Raw genomic sequence first — 15,355 nt, forward strand, 5'->3', positions numbered from 1 at the left:
GGTGTGCAATTTTTGAAGAAATAAAACTTGTTGACCAAGGGACAACGTGCCAGAAAAATCCACTTGTCTTTCTTACAAATCTACTTGGCCGCTCTCCGTAGCACAAAACACACACAAAGTAGAGTATAACTTGTAGCATGTTGGTTTTATTGAAGTGAACACAGTCAATAGTGATTAACAACAGCTCCCCCCCCCAAAGCCTTTGGTGCAGAAAATATAGCTCTCTGTACACCTGATAATGCAAAGCTTAAAAGGAGAATGGTTTAGAGTTCTGGAGAAGCATGAACTTGCAGCTCTTGCAGTCGATCTGAGGCTTAACCTGTCAACAGTGTAAATGCAGAACAATCCTAATCTTTTAATCTAAACCCACAGCTGTGTTTTAAATGGACATAATGAAAAGGATATTGTAAAATTCTTAATTTACAACCAGAACATGTATTTAAAAAAAAAAAAAAAAAAAATCAGAGTATATAGATATTAAAGTAAGCATATTCTTGTTATGGTTGTTTTTAAAGGTACTGTTTAAAAAAAAAAAGACGAGAAATGCTTAAAAAAAACCACATTACCTACACGTTAAATACATTAAATATGTTTACTTTGCACAAATAATGGTTCCTCTCTATAACGCGGGTCTCGTGAGACACAATATGAGCGTTATAACCAAAGAGCGTTATCAACGGGGGGGGGTAGTGCCGCAGGATACAGACATCTGACTAAAATACAAAATAACTCCCTCTCTATAATGCACATATAGTGAAGCAAAAATGTTACTTTCTGTAACTTAACCATGCATAGAGCACCATGTAATCCAACAGCATATTTTTTCCAGAAAAAAGAGGCAATGTTGCCACTCATCTATCATTTTAATTAGCAGTTTTTAAACTATAAATAGCCTGGCTAAACGGCGGTTGGGAGTTCAATTCGAAGCAACAGACAAACAAACCAAATGCGAGAAGGAGTGTGGGTCGGTCGAGGGGAAGAGGGAATGGGCTCGCCCTAGGTTTGGCTGCCGGAGCAGGGCTGAAGCGTCTCGTCTCCCAGAGAAAGCCGCAGCTCCTCTCGCAGCAAAAAAGTAAATGCATTAACGCAGCTTTTCTTTAGTTCAGTTACTGTATCAAAAGGGAGAGACAAACGGAAGTTAGTCTGAGAAGTTGTTTACAGTTTGAACAACACTGGTACTGTATTTACTGTAGAAATATTGCATGAATTACTAGTATAGGGAATTGGGGGACTTGCTGTACGAGCATTATATTCAAGGGATGTTATAAGTGAGAGCTTTATAGTGAGGGAGCACTGTACTAAATTATATTTGTTCAAATCTTTATAGCCGTGACTCGTGATTTTTACATATTTTTACTGTGACAATTGCTTCTGATTACTTTTTGGTGCGGCAGTGTTGCTAACATTTGGTTTTTTATATACTTTATTTCATTAAGCTAAAATTTGTATATTTATTTTTCAGAACTTGCAGAAGATCATCACCAATTTCCTGGCATCATTCAGCAAGCTTAAACAATTTATTTCCAAGTTGTGGTGTCAATAAGCTGTTCAAGGGTAGCAAGGGCTGTGATAAATCAGTGTAAGGACTCCAACACAAAAGGATTTGGTAATGGATGACAAAGTTACACACTCCTTGTCTGAGGACTGTACCACCTCAGGTGGTTCAGACCAGAATCCAGCAATTGTAATGACAGGATTGCTCCATGAAAACCAGAGCTTAAGGCCTTGCAGTGGTTTCAGCACCAACTCTCTTAAAAGGAAACATGAAACTGATGATCATTTAGATATTAAGAGACACAGAGTCACAGAGCAAGATGAGCTGCAAATGTCCAGCGTTGAAACCGAATTTGTAAATACAGTCTCCCAGGATTTGTTAGATTTTCACAATTCATCTTTCGTCGAGGAATTAACTTGTACTTTTTATAAACAGCACCCTGTACCATCATGGGCCTATGCGATTAGGGAAAATATAGATACAGATTTAGAGGGAAATGTTAGTGATGGTGAGAGCAGAGTGAACTTAACTGAACAAAACAGGACCTCTGTTCCACTCGGTCTGAACAGGGGGCACGATGCACATCTTCCTGCAGAGGTGGTGTCAACTGAACACCAAAAAACACAAACTAGTAGTCAGGTCAACGAGAATATGTCTGAGGAAGTTAGTAAGGATACAGAAGAAAACCTATCTGGGAAAGTTAGTTCCTACACAAATTCATCAGACAATAGGGTTGTTTCTATAAATTCTCCACAAAAGAAACTGATATATGGAGATAAACTCAGCTTAACTGAACGGAACAAAACCTCTGTTGTACTTAATCTGAACAAGGAGAATCCTACACCCCTTCCTGCTTTGTTGGTGTCAACTGACACAGAGACTTCTGGTATCCAGAAACCTAGTCACCCACAAGAACAAACACCACAACTTAGTTGTCATGTCAACAATATGTCTGAGGAAGTTAGTGAGGTTACAGATGCAGATTTTCCACATGTTAATGAAAACCTCTCTGGGAACGGTCATTGTGCCACAGTTTCATCAGACAGTTGTGTTTTTTCTGTAAATGCTCCACAAAAGAAATTGACATATGGAGATGAGCTCATTATTCCCCACATAGAAAAGATTGACAGACCCATCTTTAGGAACTGTGAATTCCGTTGTCATTTCAAGTTTGAACATTTGGAGGGTTTGGGTTCATTTGCCAAAATGTATGATGCTATTCATCGGACACACACAAGAGTGTTTGATGTCATGGTTGAAGAACTGAATCCTGATGACTATGTACAAATTGAGCTTAGGGCAGATTCCCTTAACGAGCCGATTATAGTCAATCAGCGTGTTGATGAAATTGATGCTGATGAATTTCTCAACAAAGCTGCAGATGCCCTTCAAGGTGCAAAAGATATTTTGTCGAGTGATGCTTTATACTTTGTGATGAACACTGTTGGTAATCTAAGGGGAGGGTCTCATAAATCAAGAAAGATAGGAACTGTCTATTCTGACGATCTTGTTCATTCTAAAAGAAGATGTTTGTTCATCATACCAAACAAGCATACCAATCTCTGTTTTGCAGCCACCTTGTTGGGGTTAATGGATTTGAAAAATGTTAGATTGCCGCAATTAATACAAGAAGCCCAGGAGCTTCATAGAAGACTTGGTTTATCCCCGCAACACATGGTGAGCTTCTCAGATATTGCTATGTTTGAAAAGTTACTGGATGTGAAAGTTAGAGTGTACTACAAAGGAGCAACTCTCCAAGAGTTTGAAACTAGTACATCTTACCATCCCCGCAGTTACTTTATGTATTTACAGGATAACCACTATTACGGTATAACAAACCTGAAAATGTTCCTAGGTGTTGCATTCTTATGTGATCAGTGCCACAAATCGACTGGCACTAAAAACACTAACAAATGTGATTTCATTTGCAAAGTTTGCCTCATTCTGGACTGTCAGTTTGTGGGAAGTGAAAAGGTTGTGTGTAAGGACTGTTACCGGATCTGTAGATCGAGACTTTGCTATACTAATCACAAACTGCCACAAATGGATCCTAAGCTTCAAAAACAAAACCCCTCGCAGTGTGATTCTGTTAAACACTGCAGTGAATGCTACGGCAGTGTACTCACTCGCTCTGGTAAAGCTCACCAGTGCCAAGGGGTTTCATGTCCAGGGTGTGGGGAGGTAGATAGAGCTGAAAGGCATCGATGCTGTCTTTCTAAACTGGCCTCGGAACCTCCAACAAACAAATACATATTTTATGATATTGAATGTTTGACAGATTGCGTTCCTAACTATATTTATTCTCTTGCCCTTGATAGCCAGCTAGAGAGAGAATTTTATGGTGAAAATTGTGTGGCAGAGTTCTGCGAGTTCTATATCAAAGGACGGTTTCACGGTTATACCTTCCTTTCACACAATTGCAGAAACTACGATGCCGACGTCATTATGAGGTATCTGGCATGCAAGTTTATCATAGCTGAGCCCATTAATCAGGGGAGCAAGGTGATAGGTTTTAACATGAAGGACTTGAAAATTCGGTTTGTTAATTCTTACACCTTTATACCCATTAAGCTGAGAGCTATCCCAAAAGCAGTGGGTTTGGAAATGGCCAAAGGATATTTTCCACATTTCTTTAACACTTCCAAAAATCAGAGCTATGCAGGGTTGATGCCTCCTGTCCATTACTTTGGAGAGCAAACTGTGACTTCAGTGGACAGTAATACGTTTTTAGAGTGGTATGAGGTACACAAAGACAGGAAATTTGTGTTAAGTGACGAACTCAAAATCTACTGTAAAAACAATGTTCACGTTCTGAGAGAAGCTTTTTCGCAGTTCAGAGATGAGGTAATTAATGAAGGAGGGATCGATCCTTTCAAATACGCAACTCCTGGGCAGGCTTGCATGGCTGCATTTAGGACTAATTTTATTCCAAAGAATAAAATTGCATTTGTGCCAAGAGACAACTACCGTGGAGAGTTTAAACACAACCAGACAGCCAGTATCCAGTGGTTAGAATACTTATCGGTCTCAGAGGGGGTGGTTATTCAGCATGCTCTAAATTCTGGAGAAAAGCTTATAGGGCCCTATTTTGTAGATGGGTTTGCTACCAAAAGTGATGGAGATGTATGCTATGTGTTTTGTTGGTGCTCTTCTCATGGCTGTCCACAGTGTTTCCAGACGGATGTTAAACGCAACAGAGAGTTGCCATATAGCAGCAGGTATGAGGATCTGCAGAAGAAACTTTCATATCTAAAAGACCGTAACCTTCAGGTCCAAACAATTTGGGAGCACAAGTGGGCAGACATGAAAAAAGATCCAAAGGTGCGAGCCATCGTAAAAAAGAAGAGCCCTGAGCCCTTTGATCCTTGTCAGGCATTGTACGGGGGTCAAACAAATGCAATTTGCTTGGACTACAAAACACTGCCTGAGGAGAAAATTCATTACTGTGCCTTAAATGATCTGTATCCCTCCCTATATAAAACCCAGATATTTCCAGTAGGCCATCCTGTTGTTATTCGTGAAACCATTGCCGATATTAACGAATACTTTGGTCTAGCTAAAGCCACTGTGTACCCACCAAGAAAGCTTTTGTTTCCGGTTTTGCCATTGCATATAGGTGGTAAATTAATATTTACTCTTTGTAGAACTTGTGCAGAAACAACACAGCAAGCTACCACCTGTACTCATGAAGATGAAAACAGGGCCCTGACAGGAATATGGTGCACAGTTGAAATTGAAAAAGCTTTGGAGCAGGGCTATAGGATTGGAAAAGTGTTTGAGGTATGGCATTTTGCTAAAAGATCTGATGGTATATTCAGAAAGTACATCAACACCCAGTTAAAGCACAGACAAGAGGCTCTAGGTTACCCCCGCTGGTGTGATACTGATGAGAAGCAAGAAAAGTATGTAAGAGATTGTCATAGAAAAGGTGTCATGCTGGACAAAGATAAAATAAAGTTCAATCCAGTCAGGTCCCAGGTCTCTGAATTTTTTCTAAACTCGCTGTGGGAAGAATTTGGAAACAGACCGTTCACGTCCAGAAACACTGCGATTTCCAAACCAGAGCAGTTTGACAAACTCCTTTTTTCAGAGCACTTCAAAGTGTTGAATTTGAACTTTGTGCAAGACAATCTTGCCTTTGTGAAGTGGTGTTATGACTCAGACCATCGCAAGTCTCCAGGAAATGTGTTTATAGCTGCGTTTGCCTCTGCTTATGCCCGCTTACAGCAGTATCGTCTTTTGGAGAGGCTGCAGGAAAGGTGCCTCTATATTGATACAGACTTGGTTGTTTTTGTGAGTCGACCGGGTGATTGGGAACCTCCACTAGGTGGTCAATTAGGGGAGTTCACTAGCAGACTATCGGCAGGTGATCATATAGTTGAGTTTGTTTCTGCTGCCCGTAAAACCTATGGTTACAAAACCTTTATGGGGAAAGCATGTATGAAAGTGAAAGGAATTGCCTTGAACGAAGCCAGTGCTGATGAAGTGGATATTGATTCCTTGAAGTACCTAGTTCGTCAAAAAGATGCAACACTGATCAACCAAGAGCCAGTGGTCGCTGATTCATCAGGTGTCAAAGAGAATGGGCACGAAAGATTGAAAGACAAAGCCCAAAACTCTCATTGCATCGCTTACAACAATCGAGTTTTAAATTCCGATTACACCACAATTCCATATGGATTTTGAGTTTTAAATTGCACTGAGTGTGCTTTTAATGATGAAATATTTGTGTGTGTGTGTGTGTGTGTGTATATATATATATATATATATATATATATATATATATATATATATATATATATATATATATATATATATATATATATATATATATATATATATATATATATTGTTGTTTAATGATTGAAGAAATTCTGTTACGTCTTTCATGTGATTCTAATGTGCCCTTGGTCATGCATGTTGTTTCCTGCCATGCATAGCAGCAAAGTGTACATGAGTCAAGCAAGTCTACTCGTGACAAGTCTGTGTATGTAAAAGTGTTTTAGGTTAAATTTGTTGTATTGAATATATTGTGTTTTGCTTTGGTACTTCAACTGGAGAGGTTTGCATTTGTTTAGATTTTTAAACAAAAGTGTACATTCTACCGCATGTTGTGTTCCATGTGTTCCAAATTCCATTATTGTTTTATCTTGCTTGTATTGTGTGAAAGAATAAACTCCTTAACTTTTGAACACTGTCTTTTTAGTTTTTATTTTGAAAGGTAACTTCTAGCACACCCACAAATACAAAATAAGCGGGGCTGTATGTGCTTTAGCATCATTTGAAAGTACCGGAACCTAATCTTATGTCTTGCATTTTTACAGGAGCTAGATGCAAACCTTTTCAGGATAACTGATGTTTCTAATGTTGGTATTTTACAGCAGGTTTATTTGCTAAAACTGAATTATATTTACACATAGGTTTAGAGTTTTACTTTGGATATTACATCACATGCCATATCTGAACTACAACAAGAAACCTGATCAATTCTATTTCAACTGTTTTCCATTGGTGGTGGCTGTCTCTAAAGACTCCTGCTAATTGAGTTTGGCCGACAATTGTGAAGCACAGATCCGTTTAAAAAAAAAAAAAAAAAAAATATGCATTTGATCAAACTCTACATTGTGTTTTGGAGAAGCATGTTACTGTTTCAGCAGCTTCAGTGCACAATATAATGCTAATCTGCTTCCCCACTTCATTTCCCCTTAATCAGCCATGTGGAATCTTTTTGAAAGCTATTTTTACTGGAATGATGAGTAACCGTGGCAAATATTGAAGTAGAACAAACGGAGAATAAAGAGAACGTAGATAATATATTAAATAGGTAAGAAATCAAAATATAAAGACTTTAATATGTGTGTTATTGAGTGTAAGTAAATCTATAATGGATAAACGAGATCAGCAATCTGGATTTGCCTTGCGTGTTTCAGCTAAGCAGACATGGAGTGTATAAATTTAAAGAGTACTTTCCAAATATTTGGATTGTGAGAGCAACGATTCAAACATTATAAAGCCAGCGCAAATGGACTAATTCAGAATGGTTCCTATTCCTACTTGGAATTAGTGGGTCTTCCTTAAGCAAGCATCTTTTTATAGATTAATTCTAGGCAATATGTTTTACTCTGATGCAGTACGTTTTAGCAGAAGGTTGAAGTTCATATTATTTGTATACAAATAACAATTATAAAACAATAGTTAGCTTAGATTACATTTTTCACTATTCAATACAGCAATTACAAAATAACTATTGTGCAATATTCTATATCCCTACCAATATGAAACTGAAGTACAGTAGGCGGGCAGCCAGTTATTTTTTGTAAAAAATACTTTGGTCTTGAGAAAGCTTTTGTCTCTGGTATTGCCAGTGCACATGGGGGGCGAATTCACATTGAAATAGACACGACAGCTTTGCTAAAGATTATGCAAGTTGCAAGTGTCAGTTTACTTGTCTTGATTAATTTTATTTGTTCTGCCTGAAACAAAAGGATTGTCTGATCCGTACTCTAACACAAAAATGGCAACATTAACTAAATTTGATTTTTTGAAACATTTGTATTTTTTGTAAATGAACAATAGTGTCCAGTATACTGGTTGAACACATGTTAATGTATTAAAAGCAAAACAAAAAAATTTAAAGGGATGATGAGCGATAATTTATAATCAATAACCACAGATTCTGACATTATTGTTAACTATGAAATACTAAATATACCCTGTCCACGAATTGCCCACTTTTAGTAAAGTGCAATTTTGATACATTCAAAAGGTTTTTGTTTACTGTGCAACAAAACAGTAATACAGGCTATTCCACCTCAGCAGTAGAAAGTATTTTAAAAGCACCCCTGCAGCAAAAAAATGATTAAGCCTATAATAATAATTTAGAAATATGTTGATTATTTAAAATAATTCTAGGTTGCTCCTATTGGAATTTAACAAACCAATAACAATGTTTCTCAGAATGTGTAGATTTTCTTTAAAAGAAGAGAGAAAATGATTAACAATGTTTAATGTTTCATATACTTTCTCATAATAAACTGCTCATAGTAAATGCAAGCCATATTATAATAACATAATAATCAGTCTAGGCAATCCAGTTATCAGGCTGCTATTATTATTATTATTTTTATTATTATTATTATTAATAAAGATGAATGTATACACTACCAAACATGATTATATTTCTAAGTAAATGTTATATATTTTTTTCCAACAGGACTTTACTCGTGGGAAACTGTGTCTGGTAAGTAACTAACATGGAACTATTTGCTGGTTTCATAAACCAGAGCCCTATTTAATAACTGGCCCTTGTACAGTCTGCATATGTAAAATAGAATATACATCAGTTTGCATACAAGCAGAGGTAATGTGCAAAAGCCCAAATACATCCAATGATAAATTCTGAGGCAAGTCTTCTGAGGTAGGTTCCTGCCATCCCTGGTCTTCCAGTCTACACAGCTGTTTTTTCAACTGAGTTGAGGGGAGATTGTGAATATGACATGTAATATTTTCCACTAATATATTCCAGTCATCCCAATAGGGAATAAGTAGTTCAAGAGTAATCTTTGAGAGCTGTCTTTGATAGTTCGTAATCAATGTAAATGCGAATGGTGCAGAAGGTGAGTGGCAGTAAATGAGGCAGGATTTCCTGAAAGCAACAAATAAACACAAAAATAAAAAAGCAGTGTTGATGACATTCACAACTTCCTGTTTACTGCAAGCATTGCTTAGATGGTTATGGTTTTCATTTATTTTCAGAAGGATTACTGTGATGATTCGGGATGCAGATATGCAGAGGAAACTTATGCTGCTGATATACTTGGTACGTTTTAAGACATTGTATCAACTGCCCCAACAGCTCAGTAGAACTAAGTCTGTGCGCATCCTCTGGTTGATGTGTGTGGATTTTCAGTTGATCTTGCAGTATGTCTTAACCTAATTTAAAGCAACTGTTTTTTTATTTCTTTTGAGTAAACCTTTTGTCTTTCCAGATGTATTGAATAGCCCTACAGCCCCATTTGCATCAGGTATTAGCAGTCATAATGTGACTCTTAAGTGGGGGCCGGCAAATGACTCAGGTGTGCAGTATGTTCCTCAGTGGACGTACTCAAACCAGCCAGGAGCCTGGAGGTCAACTGAGGTAAAAAATACTGTTGAAATAAAGGACCCCGTGCAGTTAAATGTACTGTCTATGTCATGAAATGTGAACTTAGGTCATTCACATTACATGATAAAACTGTATGCTTGATGTAATTGTTTATAGGGATTAATCTAAAATACATGCGTTTTAATCTATGCTTTGGCCCACCAGAAATATATGACTCAATTCTGTTTATTAAGTATGTTCTCCGGTTTTCTTTTTTTGGTGTTTGCAGAGTGTGTGTGACTTCTCGTACACTGTGAGGAACCTCCTCCCTGGCACACAGTACCAGTTCAGAGTAGTTTGGATATTAACATCCCAACTAATGCTGTATTCCCCACAAAGCGGCATATACACGACTACTGCTTATGGAGGTAAAATAAATATCAATTATCTTTTTTACTTGTATGAACATCCGTGTTCTTTACTACTGTAAAGTAGTAAAGAACATTTTCACTTTCTTCTCTTCTCAATTTCTCCAGTTTTCATGTGCAACAGTATCCAATGCATTTCAAACCACACTGCTTGCATGCTCCTGACTGCAAGTACAGCAGCTCTCTGCTTGTTGCGTTCTCCACAGTAGATAAGTAAACATGAGTCAAGTGATTAGCTTAACAATGCTTCAGAGTACAGGTTTAGTTTATGTTTCCCAGTTAACATATAGTATCTCACCTGTTTATCCGTGTACATAAACTTGGTAATGGTATGTGTTACTTACGCATAGAAAAATCAGCTCGTGATGTCACTTGAATGTCTCTAGGAATAGATTCATGAATGTATAAATTTTTTTTTTAAAGGAGACATTCCATGATATTAGTGAGTTTGCTTTCATATGACTAAAATACCAAAAAAAAGAAGAATGATGACGGGAAGTGATTTCGAGTATGTAACATTTGAAAAATAGAGTAGACCAAATGTAATTGCCTAACGAAATAAAAATAAAACAATATTCTGCATTTTTAAACGCTGATAATCATATCCTATGCATAAATATGATATGATATTTGAGATTCTTAGCTTGGAAACAAAGCAAATTCCTTGATTTATTGTAGACTTTCTGTGCTAACATATTAGGCCTAATTGTAATAAAGTGAATGTAATGTGCAAACTCTTTGTGTCCAGCCTCATGCATGCAGCCATCTCTCACATGTTGTGACTGGGAGTAAACGCTGGCATGATTTATCTAGCACTGGCCAATTCATGGAAAGTGAGAGAGAAAGGGGAAACTGACTTTCATTTTAATGTGGAACACTTCTAGTGAGCATGAGATTTCTGCGATTAAAAAAATAAGCACTATTTATTTCCGTTATAGGGAACATTCCACCATGGCAGCTTATGTTGGGTACAGTGCAGAAACTGTATACAGCAGGGATACATAATGAACGTTATTATTGCTGTATAAAAAATAGATTTGTATGAAACAAAAACATATTTTGGAAAAAAAAAAACTTAAATCTGTAATTCAAAATGTACACTGTACTGTAAATCTGTGAAGCACAAGTGTGTGTTGTATTGGTAATATCAGTTTAATATTGCAGTGAAGTGTTATACTGCACATGCTGCATTCAACCCTTTAACAAACTGTTTTAACGTTGCATCCCTCACTAACTGCTTTTTATTGTTCAGTAGCCTCCCTCCATTACCTTTTCTTTGGATCGCAAAGGCAAGCTTTGATCCCATCTTCAAAATTGCTTAGGTCACCAATTTATTTAAAATGCTAAAGTATATCAATACTGGGATTAAAAACAAATATTTACACACATTATACACAGTCAGAGAGAACAGGAAGCATCTCTCTAAAGAACCTATGCAAACATTATTTTCATATATTTCATATTTAGAAGAAAGCAACAGTTTTTCTGTCCAGTAAATATAACATTAGGTGGTGTATATATAACAGTAAATTAGTTTTACAACTATACATACAAATAGTTGGTATAATGCTTGTTAACATACTACAGTGTCAAGTTAAAACATAATGCGTTAATACAGTTATTACATTAAAAGTCCCTTATAAAGGGTAATGACAACTTACTCTTCCCTTCTGTTTCATTGTTGTTTGTAGTCATGTTTAGTGGCTATGAGTTGTCAGTTGATATTTAATTTAGTGTCCAGATACCTTCAAGTTGAGAGGACGTTTGAGTGCCTGCAGCTAAAACAGATGTAGGTAATGTAAACAAATTGGTAAGTCAGCAGTGATGCACTGTCCATGAAGGCTGCAGTAAACATTCACCCAAAAATAACATTTTAGTGTGAAATGGAGCATGATTGGGAGGCACTGCAAGTTTAATAGTTTAGCACCCTCCTTTTTTTACAGTTCCTTCTAGTGCTCCTGTGTTCCAGAATGTGGAGTGCTTGACCCCGGAGACTGTGGAAGTCAGCTGGTCTCCCCCTCCTTTCCCTGGAGGATCAATTGTTGGGTATAATTTAAAGCTCAGCAGCATAAACCAGGAGTTACACCGGGCTGCAGGGAGCAATGAACTCCAAATGCTGCTTTACCCAACAACAGCCAACACTACTTACAGGTGATCTGTCTTAATATTCTAGTTGTAGATAGTGTCCACTAGAAGCAGATTTTTGAACAGATATTTGTATTATTATTTTTGATTTGTAACATTTCAACATCACAATTTCATAGTGTCTTGTTTTATTTAAACAGTGTAGTTTAAAGAACTAATATGTTCATTTAAACCCACTCCCTCTACCTCAACTGCCAATGTCTCATAACAGATGCCGACTTCATATTTACAGTTTTATGGAAATTCCTCTGTGCAATTCACTTTGACCTGTGACCTAAGATGGTAGCAGTATTGACATCCTCTTCGCTGGGTTATATAAATCTTGCTTGCTCAATTTCTTTCAGATCGCAAGAGGATATATCTTTCTTGGGTATGGAGACAGTACACTTCTGAGTCTTACAATTTGGTACACAGTTCTATTATGATTCCCTCAGTAAAGTTTCAGTACAGGTGGTGTCCAGTAAAAATAACCATTTCACTGCCAGAATATCTTAACCTGGACATGGATTTTAGTTAATATTTACAAACCGTTCAATCTGATGTGACATTCCCCTTGCATTTTGTCTCCAGGATCCTGTTCCTAGTTTTTATGCATCTAGAGAACCGCTTCTTTACAGGTTATTAAGAGTGTCATAAAAGGAGGTGTCTCTGACTGTCTTTGTGTAATGTACTGTGGTTTGCAGAAGTATTCACCCCCTACCAATAATGTCATATTTTGTTGAATTACAAATAATGTGTGCACAGTTTTTCAAACAAACTTTTTTTTATTCAAAGCTGTAGTCGTTAAACTGAACACTGTTATATGAGGAGGAGGTTAAATGTTAGCAAAACTTGCAAAGAAAATGTACAAAATGAAATTTACAGGTTGCATAAGTATTCAGCCCCATAAGTCAGTACTTAGTAGAAGCATTTTGCAGCAATTACTGCTATGAGTCTTTTTGGATAGATCTCTAATAGCTTTGCACAGTAGGGTGGTGACATTTTTGCCCATTTTTCACGGGAAAATTGCTCCAGTTCTGATAAGTTTGTTGGGGATCATCGATGGACTGCAATCTTCAAGTCTCGCCATAAATATTTGATTGGATTCAAGTCAGGAATTTGACTGGGCCACTCAACGTTAATTCTCTTCTTGTTTAACCACTCCAGTGTGGCTTTGGCTTTGTGCTTTGGGTCATTGTCCTGCTGAAATGTGAATTTCCTTCCCAGTATCAGAGTCTTGGCTGACTCAAGGGTTTATCCGTACTTTGCACCATCCGTTCACCCCTTTATCCTCATGAGGGTCCCAGTCCCTGCTGAAGAGAAGCATGATGCTGCCACCCCCAGGCTTGACAGTTGGGATGGTGTTGACTGGGTGATGCGCGGTGTTGGGCTTGCGGCAGATGTAACGCTTGGAATTTAGATCGAAAAGTTCAATTTTTGTCTCGTCTGACCACAAAACCTTTTTCCACAAGTCTGCAGTATCATCTACATGCTTTTTCGCAAACTCCGTATGTGCTTTAAGATGAGGCTTTTTGAGTAATGGCTTCTTTCTTGCCACCGGTTCATACTGGCCAGCTTTGTGTAGGGACCGGCTAATTGTTGATGTGTGAACACTTGACTCCCGTCTCAGAAACACAACTTTGCAGATCTCTCAAGGTCATTGTTGGCTTCAGAGTGACATCCCAAACCAGTTTCCTGCTTGCCTGGCTGCTCTGTTTGGGAGGGCGACCTGATCTGGGTAGACTCTAGGTGGTATGATGCATCTTCCACTTCTTAATGATGGGCTTCACTGTGTTGAGAGGGATAACACTATGTAACACAATTTTTGTTCCTGGGTAGTAAGTGTTATTTCCTAATTGCTTATGCCTCAAAAGTATAAAAAATGGCTATTATTCCCCACAAACTTTGCTTTTGTGACCAGGACAGTGATATTTTGAAATTTACCTATTTCCAATGAGAAAACGGTCTTTTCGTTCACATAAAGTCAGAAAAAAACAACATATGAATACAAATTAACATGTATTTATACTAAAGTAACACAAAAATGACTACAAAAGATTTAGAAGTGAGTAGTTTTTCGGGATTTACGATTATACTGTAAATCACTTTCACGAAACAGCCCCTAAATGTAGTCTCCCATCATGTTCTCGTTATACTGTCCTTGGTAGTGGCGTTCAAAGTCCAGTATATCCTGGTGGAAGCGCTCGCCTTGCTCCTCCGAGTACGCTCCCATGTTCTCCTTGAATTTATCAAGATGAGCATCAAGGATATGGACTTTGAGGGACATCCTACAGCCCATTGTGCCGTAGTTCTTCACCAGAGTCTCAACCATCTCCACATAGTTTTTGGCCTTGTGATTGCCCAGGAAGCCCCGAACCACTGCGACAAAGCTGTTCCAAGCCGCTTTCTCCTTACTAGTGAGCTTCTTGGGGAATTCATTGCACTCCAGGATCTTCTTTATCTGTGGTCTGACGAAGACACTGGCTTTGACCTTTGCCTCAGACAGCTTAGGGAAGAAGTCTTGAAGGTACTTGAAGGCTGCCAACTCCTTATCTAGACCTCTGACAAATTGTTTCGTAAGGCCCAATTTGATGTGCAGTGGTGGCATAAGCGCCTTCCGGGGGTCCACCAGTGGCTCCCACTTGACGTTGTTCCTCCCCACAGAGAACTCGGTCCGCTGTGGCCAGTCCCACCTGTGGTAACGCGCATTGGTGTCCCTGCTGTCCCAAAGGCAAAGATAGCAGGGAAACTTGGTAAAACCACCTTGGAGACCCATCAGGAATGCTACCATGCCATCTCAGAAAAATGCAGATATGTATCCACTTAGGCAGCTGGAACTAAACTGAACTGGTGGGCTTAAGGCCCCTGTATTTTTACTACTATTTATATTACTGGAAAGTTCTAGAAGTTACTCCAAGTTTACACAACACTGAATCTATCTGGAATGTTCTGGAAAATAGGTAAATTTCAAAACATCACTGTCCTGGTCACAAAAGCAAAGTCTGTGGGGAATAATAGCCATTTTCTATACTTTTGAGGCATAAGCAATTAGGAAATAACACTTACTACCCAGGAACCAAAAAAAAAAAAATTGTTACACAGTGTAATCAGCACCTTTTGAAATTTTTTTGTACCTCCTCCTGCTCTGTGCCTCACTATCACTTTATCCCTGACATGTTTCGAAATCTCCTTGGTCTTCATGGTTGCTTTGTTGGATCACTGTGT

General features: G+C 38.0%; 1 protein-coding gene across 1 annotated transcript in view; it reads left to right on the forward strand.

Annotated features, from left to right (window-relative positions):
* The window catches only part of LOC121316436 (proto-oncogene tyrosine-protein kinase ROS-like), a 57,815-nt gene that overhangs the window by 4,387 nt on the left and 38,073 nt on the right, over window positions 1-15,355 (forward strand). The window contains exons 2-6 of the mRNA XM_041251506.1: window positions 8,709-8,735; window positions 9,251-9,314; window positions 9,484-9,632; window positions 9,868-10,006; window positions 11,950-12,159. Of these exons, the coding sequence (XP_041107440.1) occupies window positions 8,709-8,735; window positions 9,251-9,314; window positions 9,484-9,632; window positions 9,868-10,006; window positions 11,950-12,159 (589 nt within the window). The remainder of the gene's footprint in view (window positions 1-8,708; window positions 8,736-9,250; window positions 9,315-9,483; window positions 9,633-9,867; window positions 10,007-11,949; window positions 12,160-15,355) is intronic.

The sequence above is a fragment of the Polyodon spathula genome, chromosome 5, assembly GCF_017654505.1.
Source record: "Polyodon spathula isolate WHYD16114869_AA chromosome 5, ASM1765450v1, whole genome shotgun sequence".
Taxonomy (NCBI): domain Eukaryota; kingdom Metazoa; phylum Chordata; class Actinopteri; order Acipenseriformes; family Polyodontidae; genus Polyodon; species Polyodon spathula.